Raw genomic sequence first — 16,927 nt, 5'->3', positions numbered from 1 at the left:
TTTCAGATGTCTTTTTACTGTTGTTTTATTTCTTTACTTACCTACACACACACACACACATACCTTTTTTTCGCACTATTGGTTAGAGCCTGTAAGTAAGCATTTCACTGTAAGGTCTACTACACCTGTTGTATTCTGCGCACGTGACAAATAAACTTTGATTTGATTTGTTCTATTTAGCTACTTGGAGGCTACTGTCTGTAATGTGTCTCAATATATTTCATGACGTGTAGTCTAACATGTGCGCAATGATGTCCCAAATTGTTGGTTATATCATAGGTGGTAATATCTCTCTGGAAGCTGATCTTTCGTCAGTATTGTGAAATAATTATAGTATTTTCTTTTATTTTATTTTTTTAATTTTACCCCCTTTTCTCCCCAATTTTCGTGGTATCCAATCGCTAGTAATTACTATCTTGTCTCATCGCTACAACTCCCGTATGGGCTCGGGAGAGACGAAGGTCGGAAGTCATGCGTCCTCCGAAGCACAACCCAACCAAGCGCGCCTCCAACCCGGAAGCCAGCCGCACCAATGTGTCGGAGGAAACACCGTGCACCCGCCCCCTTGGTTAGCGCGCACTGCGCCCGGCCCGCCACAGGAGTCGCTGGAGCGCGATGAGACAAGGATATCCCTACCGGTCAAACCCTCCCTAACCCGGACGACGCTAGGCCAATTGTGCGCCGCCCCACGGACCTCCCGGTCGCGGCCGGCTGCGACAGAGCCTGGGCGCGAACCCAGAGACTCTGGTGGCACAGCTAGCGCTGCGATGCAGTGCCCTAGACCACTGCGCCACCCGGGAGGCCATAATTATAGTATTATGGTAAGTTTTGAATGGAGAAAGCTGATCCTAGAGCAGCGCTTCCCTTTTTTCGATCCTATCAGTTTCGACACATGCTCCGACAACGCACTTGAAGACGGTTCTCTCTGCGTGGTGTTTTACATCTTCGGCCGTTGTAGGAAAGATGGTTCGTTAAAACACTCATATGCCTAAGTTCCATCGCTATTGGGAAACCGGGCCCCAGGGTGTATAGGTTGTATAGGGTGTATAGGGTGCCATTGAAGTTGTACCAGACTGAAGTGAAGCAGCGCTTTCTCTTGCACCCCCACCCTACAGGTCAGACGAGGTCAACGCACAGTCCAGACCGAGACCAAGTACATCGAGCTGATGGTGGTGAACGATCACGACCTGGTACGTTCACGTCGACATACAGTGCCTTTGGAAAGTATTCAGACCCCTTGACCTTTTTCCACATTTTGTTACATTACAGCCTTATGGATAAAAAAAAACAGAAAAAAATCCTCATCAATCTACACACAATACCCCATAATGACAAAGCAATAACAGGTTTTTAGAAATGTTAGCAAATGTATAAAAAGTAAAAAACAGAAATACCTCATTTACGGAAGTATTCAGACCCTTTGCTATGAGATTTGAAATTGAGCTCAGGTGCATCCTGTTTCCATTGATCATCCTTGATGTTTCTACAAGTTGATTGGAGTCCACCTGTGGTAAATTAAATTGACTGATCTGGGTAAAGGTACCAAAACATTTCTGCAGCATTGAAGGTCCCCAAGAACACAGTGGCGTCCATCATTCTTAAATGGAAGAAGTTTGGAACCGCCAAACTGAGCAATCAATGTCCTTGAATGGCCCAGCCAGAGCACGGACTTGAACCCGATCGAACATCTCTGGAGAGACCTGAAAATAGCTGCAGTGACGCTCCCCCTCCAACATGACAGAGCTTGAGACGATCTGCAGAGAAGAATGGGAGAAACTCCCCAAATACAGGTGTGCCAAGCTTATAGTGTCATACCCAAGAAGACTCGAGGCTGTAATCGCTGCCAAAGGTTCTTCAAAAAGTACGAGTAAAGGGTTTGAATACTTATGTAAATGTGATACTTCCGTTTTTTTTTTTTATACATTTGCATAAATCTAAAAAACAGATTTTGTTTTGTCATTATATGGTATTGTGTGTAGATTGATGAAGGGGGGGAAACAATCGAATACATTTTAGAATAAGGCTGTAACGTAACAAAATGTGAAAAAAGGGTCTGAATACTTTCAGAATGAACTGTGGGCTAGGCATAAAGAGTACCTTCAGAATGTATTCACACCAGACTGAATTTAAAATGGTTTAAATTGAGATTGTTTCACTGATCTACAAACAATACCCCATAATGTTAAAGTGAAATGATGTTGTTTTTTTAAAGCTGAAATGTTTTGAGTCAATAAGTATTCAACCCCTTCGTTATGGCAATTCTAAATAAGATCAGGAGCAAAAATGTGCTAGAAAGTCACAGAATAACTTGCATAGACTCACTCGTGTGCAATAATAGTGTTTAACATGATTTTTTGATAGGTGGGTAAAAAAAAAAAAAAACAGACATTGAATATCACTTTGAGCATGGTGAAGTTATTAATTACACTTTGGATGGTGTATCAATACACCCAGTCACTACAAAGATACAGGCGTCCTTTCTAACTCAGTTGCCGGAGAGGAAGGAAACCGCTCAGGGATTTCACCATGAGGGCAATGGTGACTTTAAAACAGTTAGAGTTTAGTGGCTGTGATAGGAGAAAATTGAGGATGGATCAACTTTGTAGTTACTTCACAGTACTATCCTAAGTGACATAGTGAAAAGATGGAAGCCTGTACAGTATAAAAATATTCAAAAACATGCATTCTGTTTGCAACAAGGCACTAAAGTAATACTGCGAAAACAAATTACAAAGCAATTCACTTTTTGGCCTGAATAAAAAGTGTTATAGTTTGGGCAAATCCAATACAACACATTACTGAGTACCACTCTCCATATTTTCAAGCACAGTGGTGGCTGCCTCATGTTATGGGATGCTAATCGTTAAGTACTGGGGCGATTTTCAGGATTAAAGAAATGAACGGAATGCACAGGAAAAATCCTAGAGGAAAACCTGGTTGTCTGCTTTTCACCAAACACTGGGAGAAGAATTCAGCTTTCAGCAGGACAGCAAACCTAAAACACAAGACCAAATCTACACTGGAGTTGCTTACCAAGAAGACAGTGAATGTTTCTGAGTGGCCTGGTTACAGTTTTGACTAAAATCTGCTTGAAAATCTATGGCAAAACCTGAAAATGGTTGTCTAGTAATGATCAACAACCAATTTGACAGAGCTTGAAAAATGTTGAAAAGGGTAATGGGCAAATGTTGCACAATCCATGTGTGGAAATCTCTTAGAGACTTACCCAGAAAGACTCACAGCGTAATTGCTGCCAACTGACTCAGGGTGTTTTATTTTCCATACATTTTTACAAATGTTAGTATGTTTCTTCCACTTTGACACAGTATTGTGTGTGTATATCATTGACAAAAAAAATGACAATGAAATCAATTTTAATCCCACTTTGTAACACAGCAAAATGTGGAAAAAGTCAAGGGGGATTGGAATACTTTCTGAAGGCAATGTACATCATTCTAATTTATTGGAAATCGGAAAGTTAATCGAATGGCCACAACTTACTTGGTTCATGCTGTCAGAGAGTGCACTGACATGCCCTACATCAGTGATCACCAGCTCCTGGAGAGCAGCACTACTGTATTTTTTTTTTACCACACCTGATTCAACTAATGATGATCTGAATCAGGTGTTTCACTGTTGAGCAAAAAACCTGTAGCGGCTATTGTTAGAGAATTTCCAGACATCTGGTGATTTTCAGTACCTATACTGTTCTCTTTGAAGTAGAAAGAAGAATCGATATAAATTCAATATTAGACGTGTTAGCAGAATGAAGGCTGAGCCCATGTGAGAGTACAAAGATGGATCAACATCGAGTTAACCATTTAGACATGTAAAAAACAGAACGTAAGCAGAATCCGTGTGGATGAGGCAAGGTAGACCAACAAGGCATGACTGGTCTGGGCCATATCTGATCTTGTGAAGGTTACTGGACAAGCTCATGTGTTCATCGTACATAGACAACAACAGGAACATTAGCTAATCAGTTATAGGCACTATTAGACCTGCAGTAGGAGGGTGCATGTCTGTGTGTCACGCCACCAATATAATCTACAGTTGAAGTCGGAAGTTTACATCCACTTAGGTTGGAGTCATTAACTTGTTTTTCAACCACTCCACAAATTTCTTGTTAACAAACTATAGTTTTGGCAAGTCAGTTAGAACATCTACTTTGTGCATGACACAAGTCATTTTTCCAACAATTGTTTACAGACAGATTATTTCACTTAGAATTCACTGTATCACAATTCCAGTGGGTCAGAAGTTTACATACACTAAGTTGACTGTGCCTTTAAACAGCTTGGAAAATTCCAGAAAATTATGTCATGGCATTAGAAGCTTCTGACAGGCTAATTGACATCATTTGAGTCAATTTGAGGTGTACCTGTGGATGTATTTCAAGGCCTACCTTCAAACTCAGTGCCTCTTTGCTTGACATCATGGGAAAATCAAAATAAATCAGCCAAGACCTCAGAAAAAAAATTGTAGCCCTCCCAAGTCTGGTTCATCCTTGGGAGCAATTTCCAAATGCCTGAAGGTACCACGTTCATCTGTACAGACAATAGTACAAAAAGTATAAACACCATGGGACCACGCATCCGTCATACCGCTCAGGAAGGAGACCCGTTCTGTCTCCTAGAGATTAACGTACTTTGGTGCGAAAAGTGAATATCAATCCCAGAACAACAGCAAAGGACCCTGTGAAGATGCTGGAGGAAACAGGTACATAAGTATCTATATCCACAGTAAAACGAGTCCTATATTGACATAACCTGAAAGGCTGCTCAGCAAGGAAGAAGCCTCTCCTCCAAAATCGCCATAAAAAAGCGACTACGGATTGCAACTGCACATGGGGACAAAGATCATACTTTTTGGAGAAATGTCCACTGGTCTGATGAAACAAAAATAGAACTGTTTGTCCATAATAACCATCGTTATGTTTGGAGGAAAAGGGGGGAGGCTTGCAAGCCAAAGAACACCATCCCAACTGTGAAGCACGGGGGTGGCAGCATCATGTTGTGGGGGTGCTTTGCTGCAGGAGGGACTGGTGCACGCCACTAAGTAGATGGCATCATGAGGGAGCAAAATTATGTGAATATATTGAAGCAACATCTCAGAACATCAGTCAGGAAGTTAAAGCTTGGTCGCAAATGGGTCTTCCAAATGGACAATGACCCCAAGCATACTTCCGAAGTTGTGGCAAAATGGCTTAAGGACAACAAAGTCAAGGTATTGGAGTGGCCATCACAAAGCCCTGACCTCAATCCTATAGAAAATGTGTGGGCAGAACTGAAAAAGTGTGTGCGAGCAAGGAGGCCTACAAACCTGACTCAGTTACACCAGCTCTGTCAGGAGGAATGGGCCAAAATTCACCCAACTTATTGTGGGAAACTTGTGGAAGGCTACCTGAAACGTTTGACCCAAGTTAAACAATTTAAAGAAAATGCTACCAAATACTAATTGAGTGTATGTAAACGTCTGACCCACTGGGAATGTGATGAAAAAAATTAAAGCTGAAATAAACAATTCTCTCCACTATTATTCTGACATTTTCACATTGTTAGAATAAAGTGGTGATCCTAACTGACCTAAGACAGGGAATGTTTCCTGGGATTAAATGTCAGGAATTGTGAAAAACTGAGTTTAAATGTATTTGGCTAAGGTGTATGTAAACCTCCGACTTCAACTGTATGCCCTAATGTCTGTGCCAATAAGAAAGGCCGCAAGATTATGGTGGCCAAGGCTAGAAGGTATCAATCACTTACATAGAAGTGGGGTGACGATGTTATGTAAGGGTAAGACTGTATAAAAGCAAAGTACTAAGAATGGAGAGTCAGTTCTTCCATGGAATTGCTCGGCTTTGCTACTTTTTGTAATAAAGTCTATTTGAATTCACAAGCTCTGGTATCTGAGAAATATTTGATTCAATATTTCCACGACACTATCCAAGAGCAGGAATAAGGATCACTGTCCTATGTACTCAAATATTTGAGGTTTTGGTTGTTTATTTATTGTAATTGGTCAATATGGATATCTCTGTTTCTCTCCTCCCCACCCACCCTCTGCTCTTGGTCCTTTCCTCTGCCCTGTGCTGTAGTTTGTGCAGCTGCGTCGGTCGTCGTCGCAGACGAGGAACTTTGCCAAAGCGGTCGTCAATATGGCAGACGCGGTAAGAGCCGTCTGCCTCTGCACACATGCAGACACACACACTAGAGGTTGACATTACCTCGGGTTCATGCAGGTTCTGCAGGACTTCCTCAGGAACGGGAATGAAATCCTAATGTCAAGTTTGGGACAGGATCGACAGTCCTCACAGGAACGGGCATTACAGGAATCATTTTAAACTGACTTTCTTTTAGGAGGACATGTCAGGGTTATAGAATTGTTGCTGGATCAGGACAGTACAGGAAAGAAATGGCACTCCTGTGTCAACCGCTAACACACACACACGCATACATACATTCCATATCCACTTTTCCATTTTTATGTTTCCTTGTTTACTCTAAGATGTTACTGTCTGTATTGATCATCAGGTTTATATCAGTTGTGTTGATCATCTATCTAATATACATCATAATCAGTGCAAATTGTGTACTTGGGAAATTTCTTTCAAATGAACTACTGTTCATTACATCATAGTGTTAGTGAAGTAAATCATGTGTAGTAATCTCTCGTGGCAGCCTTAACATTCAAATGTTGACCAAAACCGAGTAGCTGATTTAGTTCTGGGTGCCAAGATTACATGAATAGTTGTTCTAGCAATGGTTGACATAATTACTCATTGTCATCGTGACTCTTTGACCTCAGATTTACAAGGACCAGCTCAACACGCGGATCGTGCTGGTCGCCATGGAGACGTGGTCATCCCAGAACATGGTGTCCGTGGGCAATGACCCCTTGCTGACCCTGAGGGACTTCATGAAGTACAGGAAGGAGAGCATCAAGGAACGCAGCGATGCCACACACCTCTTCTCGTGGGTTCTCCCCTCATAACACTTGAAACCATACAGACACAATATAATACACACAATAGTCATATTGCCGGAATACCACTGTCCATTCTAGTCTTCTATTTCATTCGGTGCTTGACAGCCTGACGTAAGTGGACAGAGGGAATGTCCAAAGCGACTGTTATAAGCATGGTGTAAAGTACTTAAGTAAAAATACTTTTAAGTACTACTTAAGTAGTGTTTTGGGGTATCTGTACTTTACTATTTATATTTTTGACAACTTTTACTTTTATTCCTGAAGAAAATAATGTACTTTTTACTCCTTACATTTTCCCTGACACACAAAAGTACTGGTTACATTTAACAGGACATAATTATGGCACCTATCAATATAACGCTTTGTCATCCCTACTGACTCTGATCTGGCGGACTCACAAAACACAACTACTGTGTTTGTAAATTATGTCTGAATGTTGGAGTGTGCCCCTTTCTGTCCGTAATGAAAAATCATTTGAAAATTTGCCATCTAGTTTGCTTAACATAAGGAATTTGATGTATAGCATTTACTTTTACAATTTAGTACTTTTTCTACCACTGTACTTAAGTACATTTTAAACCAGATACTTTTACTCAAGTAGTATTTTACTGGGTAACCTTTACTTGAGTCATTTTCTGTTAAGGCATCTTTACTTTTACTCAAGTATGACAATTGAGTACTTTTTCCACCACTGATGTGATTACACCCGCCTTAGTACACGTGGCATGTACACCTATACAGTATCCCTGCACATTGTAAATATGGTATTGGGACTGATCCTGTATATAGTTTGTTACTTTCTTATGTATTTATTTGTTATTTTTTATTTCTTGTGTGTTTTTGTTCTACCTTATGTTATTTTTAGTACTACATTGCTATTGATTACTGCGTTGTTGGGTTTAGAGCTGGCAAAGGCTTTTCACTGTACTTGTGCACCGTACATTAAAACTTGATGACAGCTCCTGTTAATCCCTGTGTGTCCTGTAGGGGGAGGACCTTCCAGAGCAGCCGCAGTGGCACAGCCTACATCGGGGGAATCTGTTCCCTCACACGGGGAGGAGGAGTCAACGAGGTAAGGCCTTTTTTGTTTGTACAGTCATTGACTCACCCAACTCCACAAAAGAAGCCTATTAGGGCACGGCTATTCCAATTCAGAGTACAAGACTCCTGAGGCGTAGCCGAGTGAAACCGCCTGTTTGGAAGAAGCTAAATATACTGCTTGTGTGTGCGTTTTCTCACTTGTCTTGCATGTGTGTGTGTGTGTTTTAGTACGGCAACGTGGGCCCCATGGCCATCACGTTGTGTCAGAGCCTGGGGCAGAACATTGGCATGATGTGGAACAAGGAGCGCCCTACGGCTGGTAAGACCTGCATTCATCCACTTCATCCAACTTCTGTACACACTGTCACAGAAAATAGGACGCAAGCGCAACGTGGCGCAATGTAAACAGCATAGCAGCTTCTTTTCAAATTCAATCAAATGTTAGTTATTAAAGCCCTTTTTACATCAACAGCAAGTAAGAAGACCCTGGTCTTGTCCCCCATCATGTGACATGTCCTTGATTCTCTGGCCCTATAGGGGACTGCAGGTGTCCCGACCCATGGCTGGGCTGCATCATGGAGGACACCGGCTACTATCTTCCCAGGAAGTTCTCACGCTGCAGTGTGGATGAGTACCTTCGCTTTCTCCAGCAGGGTGGGGGCAGCTGCCTCTTCAATAAGCCCAGCAAGGTGAGCTCTGGCTGCGGTTGGTTGGAAATGGTGCAGGGCAGGTGGTGGTGGAGGAAGTTACATTCTGAGAATGCCAGAAAACATTCAAACAAAGGCATTGTTTTTGTTTCTCGTGTTGACTCCTGTCACCCTGTTGTGTTCCTTGTAGCTGCTGGACTCTCCAGAGTGTGGCAATGGCTTTGTGGAGGTGGGGGAGGAGTGTGACTGTGGATCCCATGTGGTGAGTCCTACAGTAAAACCCTTAAGGGCTTCTGAATGCTTCGGTTCGGGTGGTGCCTAGCCGAAATCGGTTAGGCGAACCGAACGAGTGTGCTCCCGTACTCCCTTAAAAGACCTTCGCTTGGGCCTCTCGCCTGCAGGCTGACTTAGGTCGTCAGGTGAACAGTGTTTCCTCCGACACATTGGTGCGGCTGGCTTCCGGGTTAAGCGGGCGGGTGTTAAGAGGCGGGTCATTTTTCGGAGGACGCATGACTCGACCTTCGCCTCGCGAGCCCGTCAGGGAGTTGCAGCGATGAGACAAGATCGTAATTGGGGAGAAGAAAAAATACAAAAATAACACTTTCGCTTGGAAAACAAGAAAAAAGCAGCAATAGTACTGTTTGTCCATTTTGAGATGCCGTAGCCAGTATACACTTCCTCAAAATAGTCCGAAATAATCTAAGATAACTCAAGAAATCTGTCATTCATTTTGTAGTTTTTCTGAGGAGATCTTAGTCGTGCAATTTTACATCTAACTAAGGTGTTTGGTGCAGTATATCTCAAGTGAAAAAATGTGCGTGAAACCAAGTCGTCTATCGTAGAATTACCACAAACACTTCATTAAAGAATCCCTACTGTTGACCAATGACCAACAAAGGGGCGTAGACTTCTGGTACCGAAATTCATAATTTTTTGGTGTACACGAACAGCCTGAAAAACCATTGCCGAAGACAAAAAAAACTAACAAAAAGGTCATCATAATATATGCACAAACTGTTCCGAACTGTTTTGAATGGGAAGCATGAAGACGCCTTTAGCCTCTGAATTTAGTATTGTGTCTTGCTACAAGAGTGTGTCGTATGGTTGCAGGAGTGTGCGCGGAGTGGAGGAGCCTGCTGTAAGAAGTGCACCCTGACCCATGATGCCATGTGCAGCAATGGCCTCTGCTGTAGAGGTTGCAGGGTGAGTACTTACTCTCAAATACACTAGCATTACACTTTTACATGTGTACACCACTAGGATGACTGTCTTGTTAACATTTTCCATTATTTAACTTTAACTGATATCAGCCACAGTTTGATTGGCATTTCTGAGTGACGTTTTACATTATTCTATGTAGTTGTAGTTTTCATGTATAATTACCGTTGTCTATTACAATCAAATCGGTGCTGTGAAAATAGTGATTACTTTGTGTGACAGTACGAGCTCAGGGGGGTGACGTGTCGCGAAGTGACCAATGACTGTGATGTCCCGGAGACGTGTCCCGGAGACTCCAGCCAGGTGAGACGGCCAATACGCTAAGTCAGTGTTCAGGATAACCTCATTTTGTACACTACTATTTTACTCGCAGCGCAAAGCCAACGTGAATATACTGTACAATCCCACACACTGCTTGGTTGCAGAGTTTTAAGTTTTGCAATACCCCTAAAAAGTAAGTTCTTAGTGTGGGAACTTTTGTTTTTTACTAGATGTGCAAGTATATCCTTTTCAAATCAAATGGTATTGGTCACATACACATGGTTAGCAGATGTTAATGCTAGTGTAGCGAAATGCTTCTAGTTCCGACAGTGTAGTAATGTCTAACAAGTAATCTAACAATTCCCCATTAACTACCTAATACACACATCTAAAGGGGTGAATGAGAATATGTACATGTAAATATATGGATGAGCGATGGATGGTATAAAATGCAGTATATACATATGATATGAGTAATGTAAGATGGAAACATTATTAAAGTGGCATTATTTAATTGTGGTATTGTTTAAAGTGACTAGTGATCCATTTATTAAAGTGGCCAGTGATTGGGTCTCAATGTAGGCAGCAGCGCCTCTGAGTTAGTGATTGCTGTTTAACGGTCTGATGGCCTTGAGATAGAAGCTGTTTTTCAGTCTCTCGGTCCAGGCTTTGATGTACCTGTGCTGACCTCGCCTTCTGGATGGTAGTGGTGTGAACAGGCAGTGGCTCGGGTGGTTGTTGTCCTTGATGATCTTTTTGGCCTTCCTGTGACATCGGGTGCTGTAGGTGTCCTGGATGGCAGGTAGGTTGCCCCCGGTGATGCATTGTGCAGACCGCACCACCCTCTGGAGAGCCTTGCGGTGTACGGCGGTGCAGTTGCCGTACCAGGGTGTGATACAGCCCGATCTGTAGGAGTTTGTCAGGGTTTTGGATGACAAGCCAAATTTCTTCAGCCTCCTGAGGTTGAAGAGGCGCTGTTGTGCCTTCTTCACCACACTGTCTATGTGAGTGGACCATTTCAGTTTGTCTGTGATGTGTATGCCAAGGAACTTAAACTTTCCACCTTCTCCACTGCTGTCCCTTCGATGTGGATAGGGGGGTGCTCCCTCTGCTGTTTCCTGAAGTTCACGAGCATCTCCTTTGTTTTTTTTTGTTGATGTTCAGTGAGAGGTTGTTTTCCTGACACCACACTCTGAGTGCCCTCACCTCCTCCCTGTAGGCTGTCTCATCGTTGTTGGTAATCAAGCCCACTACTGTTGTGTCGTCTGCAAACTTGATGATTGAGTTGGAGGCGTGCATGGCCACGCAGTCGTGGGTGAGCAGGGACTACAGGAGGGGGCTGAGCACGCACCCTTGTGAGGCCCCAGTGTTGAGGGTCAGCGAAGTGGATATGTTGTTTCCTACCTTAACCACCTGGGGGCGGCCAGTCAAAGTCCAGGACCCAATTGCACAGGGCGTGGTTGAGACCCAGGGCCTCCAGCTTGATGATGAGCTTGGAGAGTACTATGGTGTTGAATGCTGAGCTGTAGTCAATGAACAGCATTCTTACAAAGGTATTCCTCTTGTCCAGATGGGATTGGACAGTGTGCAGTGTGATGGCAATTGCATTGTCTGTGGACCTGTTGGGGCGGTATGCAAATTGAAATGGGTCTAGGGTGGCCGGTAAGATGGCGTTGTGGTCGGATTTGCCCAAGGGAGGGCAGGGGAGGGCTCTGTATGCATCGCGGAAGTTAAAGTAGCAGTGATCGAGTGTATTACCCCCGCGAGTACTGCAATCAATATGCTGATAGAATTTAGGTAGTGTTGTTCTTAAATTTGCTTTGTTAAAATCACCAGCTACAAATAATGCAGCCTCAGGATATATGGTTTCCAGTTTACATAGAGTCCAGTGAAGTTACCGGAGGGTGAAGTTACCGGAGGGCCGTCTTGGTGTCTGCTTGAGGGGGAATGTACACAGCTGTGATGATAACTGACAAGAATTCTCTTGGGAGGTAATATGGCCGGCATTTGATTGTAAGGAATTCTAGATCGGGTGAGCAGAAGGACTTGAGTTCCTATATGTTGTTATGATTACACCATGAGTCGTTAATCATAAAGCATACACCCCTGCCCTTCCTCTTCCCAGAGAGGTGTTTATCTCTGTCGGCTCGATGCATGGAGCAGGCCACTGGCTGAACCGATCCCGACAACATATCCCAAGAGAGCCATGTTTCCTTGAAACAGAGAATGTTAGTCTCTGATGTTTCTCTGGAAGGCAACCCTTGCTCGAATTTTGTCTACCTTGTTGTCAAGAGACTGGACATTGGCGAGTAGTATACGCCGCTCCGTCTGCCCCTTCTGCAGCGCTGTTGTTTTAGGTCGGCTTCTGTGATTAGATCCATTGTCCTGGGTGGTGGTCCAAATAGAGGATCTGCTTCGGGAAAGTCGTATTCCTGGTCGTAATGTTGGCAAGTTGCCATCGCTCTTATATCCAATAGTTCTTCCCGGCTGTATATAATAAGGCTTAAGATTTCCTGGGGTAACAATGTAAGAAATAATACATAAAAAAAACGAAATACTGCATAGTTTCCTAAGGACTCGAAGCAGGGCGACCATCTCTGTCAGTGCCATCTTGGTGGTAGGCTACTCCCTGCTGGGATGTAGCCTACCATACTTTGACTATGTACAATTGAACATGTCAACTAGGCAAATGTATACACTCTGTTGTTCCCCTTCTGCAGTGTCCTCATAATGTCCACAAACTGGATGGTTACATGTGTGAAGCTGGCCAGGTAACTGAATCCAACGTAAAGGCTTTTATGACCACGTTTTTGTCTGGATCTGTCTCTCTTTTTTTGTAGATATACAAATAATACTGTACCTCTAATACATATAATACTCTCTTGTACTATCTCTTCCCTTCTCTCTGTCTATCTCTCTCACTCTCTCCTTCTCTCTCTCCCAGGGTCGTTGTTTCGGAGGTCGCTGTAAGACCAGAGATGGACAGTGCAGAGGTCTCTGGGGCCACAGTGAGTAATAACAAAGATTATCTATATACTGACGATATACTGGTCTGACCGCTCTAACAATGGAAATTACCATCCAGGCTGTATCACAACCGGCCGTGATTGGGAGTCCCACAATTGGCCCAGCATCGTCCGGGTTTGGCCGGTGTCGGCCGTCATTGTAAAATAATAATTTGTTCTTAACTGACTTGCCTAGTTAAATAAAGGTTGAATATTATATATTTTTAAATACAATAAAAAATAAAATATTCACCTCCATACAAAAATCTCAACTTGGTCTGCTTTTCTACTTTTAATGTTACTGACCTCTGCTGGATATATCAGGAATTGCATGGCAGTGCAATTTATAGGTCCACACTCATTTATATTATAGGTCCTGAAATACTAGCAGTTGTCATGTTATAATTCACACCACACATTTATGATGATGATGCCATGACATTGCCATCAGTTAAGTACTGCAATAAAGTATAGCGAAGTGAAATAACATGGTGCTGCAAAATGTGTGTGTGCTTTTGCGTGCGTTTCAGACTCAGCCGACCGTTTCTGCTATGAGAAGCTGAACTCCGAGGGCACAGAGAAGGGCAACTGTGGCCGTGACGCCAGTGGCCAGGGCTGGGTGCAGTGCAACAAGCAGTGAGTGACCACAGACCTCTTTAAACCTCACACTTTCTTATGTACACCGTGTACCTCACTCTCAAAGCACACGCCATGTTTGACACATTGTCCTGGGCAGAAACTTCTCTCTCTCTCCCCCCTCTCGTTTTCTTTCTCTCTCTCTCTCTCTCTACTCCCTGCCCCTCTATCTCGCTTTCTCTTCTTCTTCTGCTCTCGTTCTCTCCCTCCCTCTGTATCTTTGTGTCCTCCCCCTCTCAGGGATGTGCTCTGTGGGTTCCTGCTGTGTACTAACATGTCTGCGAAGCCGAGGTTTGGAGATCTGCAGGGGGACCTCACCAGCCTAACCATCTACCACCAGAACAGATACCTGGACTGCCGGTGAGACCGAAAGAGAGAGAGAGAGATAAAAAAGAGAGAGAGAGAGAGTGTGAAAGGAGGAGAGCGAGAACAAGTGTAAGTGACAGAGGAATGAGGTTGAGGTGAAAGTGAGAAGGGGAGAAGAGGAAGAGTTCCTGAAGAGCGATAAAGGAGAGAAAGAGCGAGGTCAACTGATCCTGTAAGGAAGGAAAGGCTGAGAGTTAAACAGACACCTCGCTATCTGCCACAGTGATCAAATAGGTTTGATGGACTGTTGTTCGAGTAACCTTACCGTGTGTGTGTGTGCTTAAAACATTTTACACTCTTGCAACAGTAATGATTTCTTGCAGTTGTGTTAATTCACATGATGTCCTCGTACACTGATTGCTTGCAAAGTTACTTTTATATTTCAAAATGCCCCAGTTTGAATATTTTTGAAGTATAAATATGTGATACATAAATATTCTTAAAGTATAATATGATGCCAGTGCTTTTATTTGGGCCGGACCTGTCAGGAGCGGAGTAATCAGCACCTCTAATTTCGGGTGAGTTTACGCACCAGTTCCTCTATAAAACAAAGTAGCCTATCGTCGGCCTAGATTCACACACTGAGGCAAAAAAAATGTTGATCAATGCGGGATCTGCATTGAATAATGATAGTGAGTGGGCATTCATTTCCTGATAACTGATTTGCGGCTAGTTTGTCAATCTGTGCGTGACAGTAGACCGTTCGAGATTGTGCCAACCTGAATGCAACATATGACGCACTCTTCCAAATTGTCAAATTAGGGTTTGTAAGGGCATGGAAATTAGTTTCCTAATTTTTGTTAATGTAATTCATGAATGCACACTTTTACATATGTCATCATTGGAATGACTCTTCAGTGCCTGTCTGTGTGTGCCAGTGCGAGTGGGCCGTTGCCGGCAGAGCGAAAGCGCGACCTTTCAGCAGCAGGTATAAAATAATGACAGACAACAGACTAACCGTTATCTCGCTAGTTAACTATCTCTAACTAAGCATTAATGTGGTTGTCGCCTTTCCACCGGCTCTATAGTAGAGGGCCTAAATAAATCTGCACCGTTTGGAAGATGGAGATTCCCCTCCAGTTAAATAGGAGTTGTAATTGCGACAACGTTACAAATATGCTAATAGCCCAATTGACAAATAACTTGCTGTGCATAGATCTCCCCTGAAACATGAATATTTGAGCCTTATATATAAACACATCTAGTTAGATAGCCTGTCTTACTTTGAAGTAGCCTACCTTTTCCATTTGATCCCGGATTCATTAAATTAGGGAATCATTTTTATAAAGTGTTGCGGTGTAAAATGTTGCGGTGTTTTATATGAAGGGTGGCAACCATCCTCCAGGATAGCTTAATGGCTTTTGTTCAAGATCTTGTCTAACCACATTGTAGCCTAAACATCAGCTGCTCAACAGGACCTTGGTAAGCAGACTTGGGTGTTTTCAGGGCTGGATCAAAGGCCAAGCCTGCACACCCAGGAGTTGCACAGATAGAGGGTTGACCAACTGTTGACATGTGACTAACAGTGCAGTTCTACTTTGGGGGGGGGGGTTTAAGTGCCTTGATCAATGGCACAACGGCAGGAGATGGAAGGCCTACATGGGATCAGACACGCAGCCTACCAGTGTAAAAAATTCGTACTTTTTCATGTAGGCTATAATAATAGTAATACAAATTTGGTTGAAAGTCATGGAGAACTCATGGAAAAGGTGTATGAACATGTAACAGAGGTCTCTATAGTAAAAAGTAATTTGTGATTTTCGGTGGGCATAGTCTAATGGACCGACTTGGAAAAAGACAGCTCCTCCACCTCTTTCATCCCAAGTCGAGCACTGAACATACCAATATGATGAGCGTTGTTCAGTTAGTGGCCCATTCTAACCACCTGGTCCTGTGTTGGTTCAGTGGTGGCCACGCGGTGCTGGAGGATGGCTCGGACCTGGGCTACGTGGAGGACGGGACGCCCTGCGGTCCCAACATGATGTGCCTGGACCGCCGCTGCCTCCCCGTGCCCACCTTCAACCTCAGCACCTGCCCCGGATCCAGCATCTGCTCCCACCACGGGGTGAGTTGGCCCGCCATGTTGTGGCATCGCTCGGGGAGGTTTGGATTAACAATGTGTTGATCTGGGTCGTATTCATCAGTCACCAAGCAAAATAAAACAGAGGGACTGTCTGTCATTTAAACATTTTGCTATGGTGTGCCTTACTGAACACACAAACCAGAATTCAGAGTTGTTTGGGTGGAGCGTAGGATTTGTATCTAGATCAATACTACTAATATTGGTTGTTGTTCATGATATGTATTCTTTAACTGATAATGCTATACATGTTAATTCACACAATGAATGAATTGATTGTTGATGAAGTCATGTTCTTGTGGTTTTGAGTGCTGTTAGATTGTGTTGTTCATTTTTATCGACCCCCCCCCCCCCCCAGACCTGCAGTAATGAGGTGAGGTGTATTTGTGACGCGGACTACACTGGGAAAGACTGCAGCGTCTATGACCCCATCCCTGACCCCACCCCTCCAGAGGGACCTGAGAAATATAAGGGTTCGTACCTCGCCACTCCCTACATTAGTATACTATCTCCCTACATTAGTATACTATCCCTAGTACTATGTCTCAAAACATCCCTGAGAATGTCTCAATGTCCATGAGAAGGTGGGGATTATACTTTTTTTATTTTATTATCAATGTATTGCTTTAATAGATCTGAAAAATCAGCACCCGTTGCTTTCATGATTACTGAAGAACACACAGAAAAAA

The 16,927-nt window shown here is 43.3% G+C and overlaps 1 protein-coding gene across 5 annotated transcripts in view; it reads left to right on the top strand.

Moving 5' to 3' along the window:
- Positions 1-16,927, top strand: part of LOC139570439 (disintegrin and metalloproteinase domain-containing protein 11-like) — a 57,848-nt gene that overhangs the window by 29,469 nt on the left and 11,452 nt on the right. For 4 of the 5 annotated variants that reach the window (XM_071392319.1, XM_071392318.1, XM_071392322.1 and 1 more), the window contains 15 exons: positions 1,116-1,190; positions 6,095-6,166; positions 6,805-6,971; positions 7,972-8,056; positions 8,254-8,344; positions 8,563-8,714; positions 8,863-8,934; positions 9,783-9,875; positions 10,113-10,193; positions 12,872-12,922; positions 13,096-13,159; positions 13,687-13,792; positions 14,033-14,152; positions 16,064-16,223; positions 16,597-16,711. In XM_071392319.1, coding sequence (XP_071248420.1) covers positions 1,116-1,190; positions 6,095-6,166; positions 6,805-6,971; positions 7,972-8,056; positions 8,254-8,344; positions 8,563-8,714; positions 8,863-8,934; positions 9,783-9,875; positions 10,113-10,193; positions 12,872-12,922; positions 13,096-13,159; positions 13,687-13,792; positions 14,033-14,152; positions 16,064-16,223; positions 16,597-16,711 — 1,504 coding nt within the window. The remainder of the gene's footprint in view (positions 1-1,115; positions 1,191-6,094; positions 6,167-6,804; positions 6,972-7,971; positions 8,057-8,253; positions 8,345-8,562; positions 8,715-8,862; positions 8,935-9,782; positions 9,876-10,112; positions 10,194-12,871; positions 12,923-13,095; positions 13,160-13,686; positions 13,793-14,032; positions 14,153-16,063; positions 16,224-16,596; positions 16,712-16,927) is intronic. The other variant, XM_071392320.1, reaches the window with a different exon arrangement.

The sequence above is a fragment of the Salvelinus alpinus genome, chromosome 3 (genome assembly GCF_045679555.1).
Source record: "Salvelinus alpinus chromosome 3, SLU_Salpinus.1, whole genome shotgun sequence".
In the NCBI taxonomy this organism is placed as follows: Eukaryota; Metazoa; Chordata; class Actinopteri; order Salmoniformes; family Salmonidae; genus Salvelinus; species Salvelinus alpinus.
Note: the sequence above shows the minus strand (reverse complement) of the source record. Positions and strands in the feature narration are given on the sequence as shown.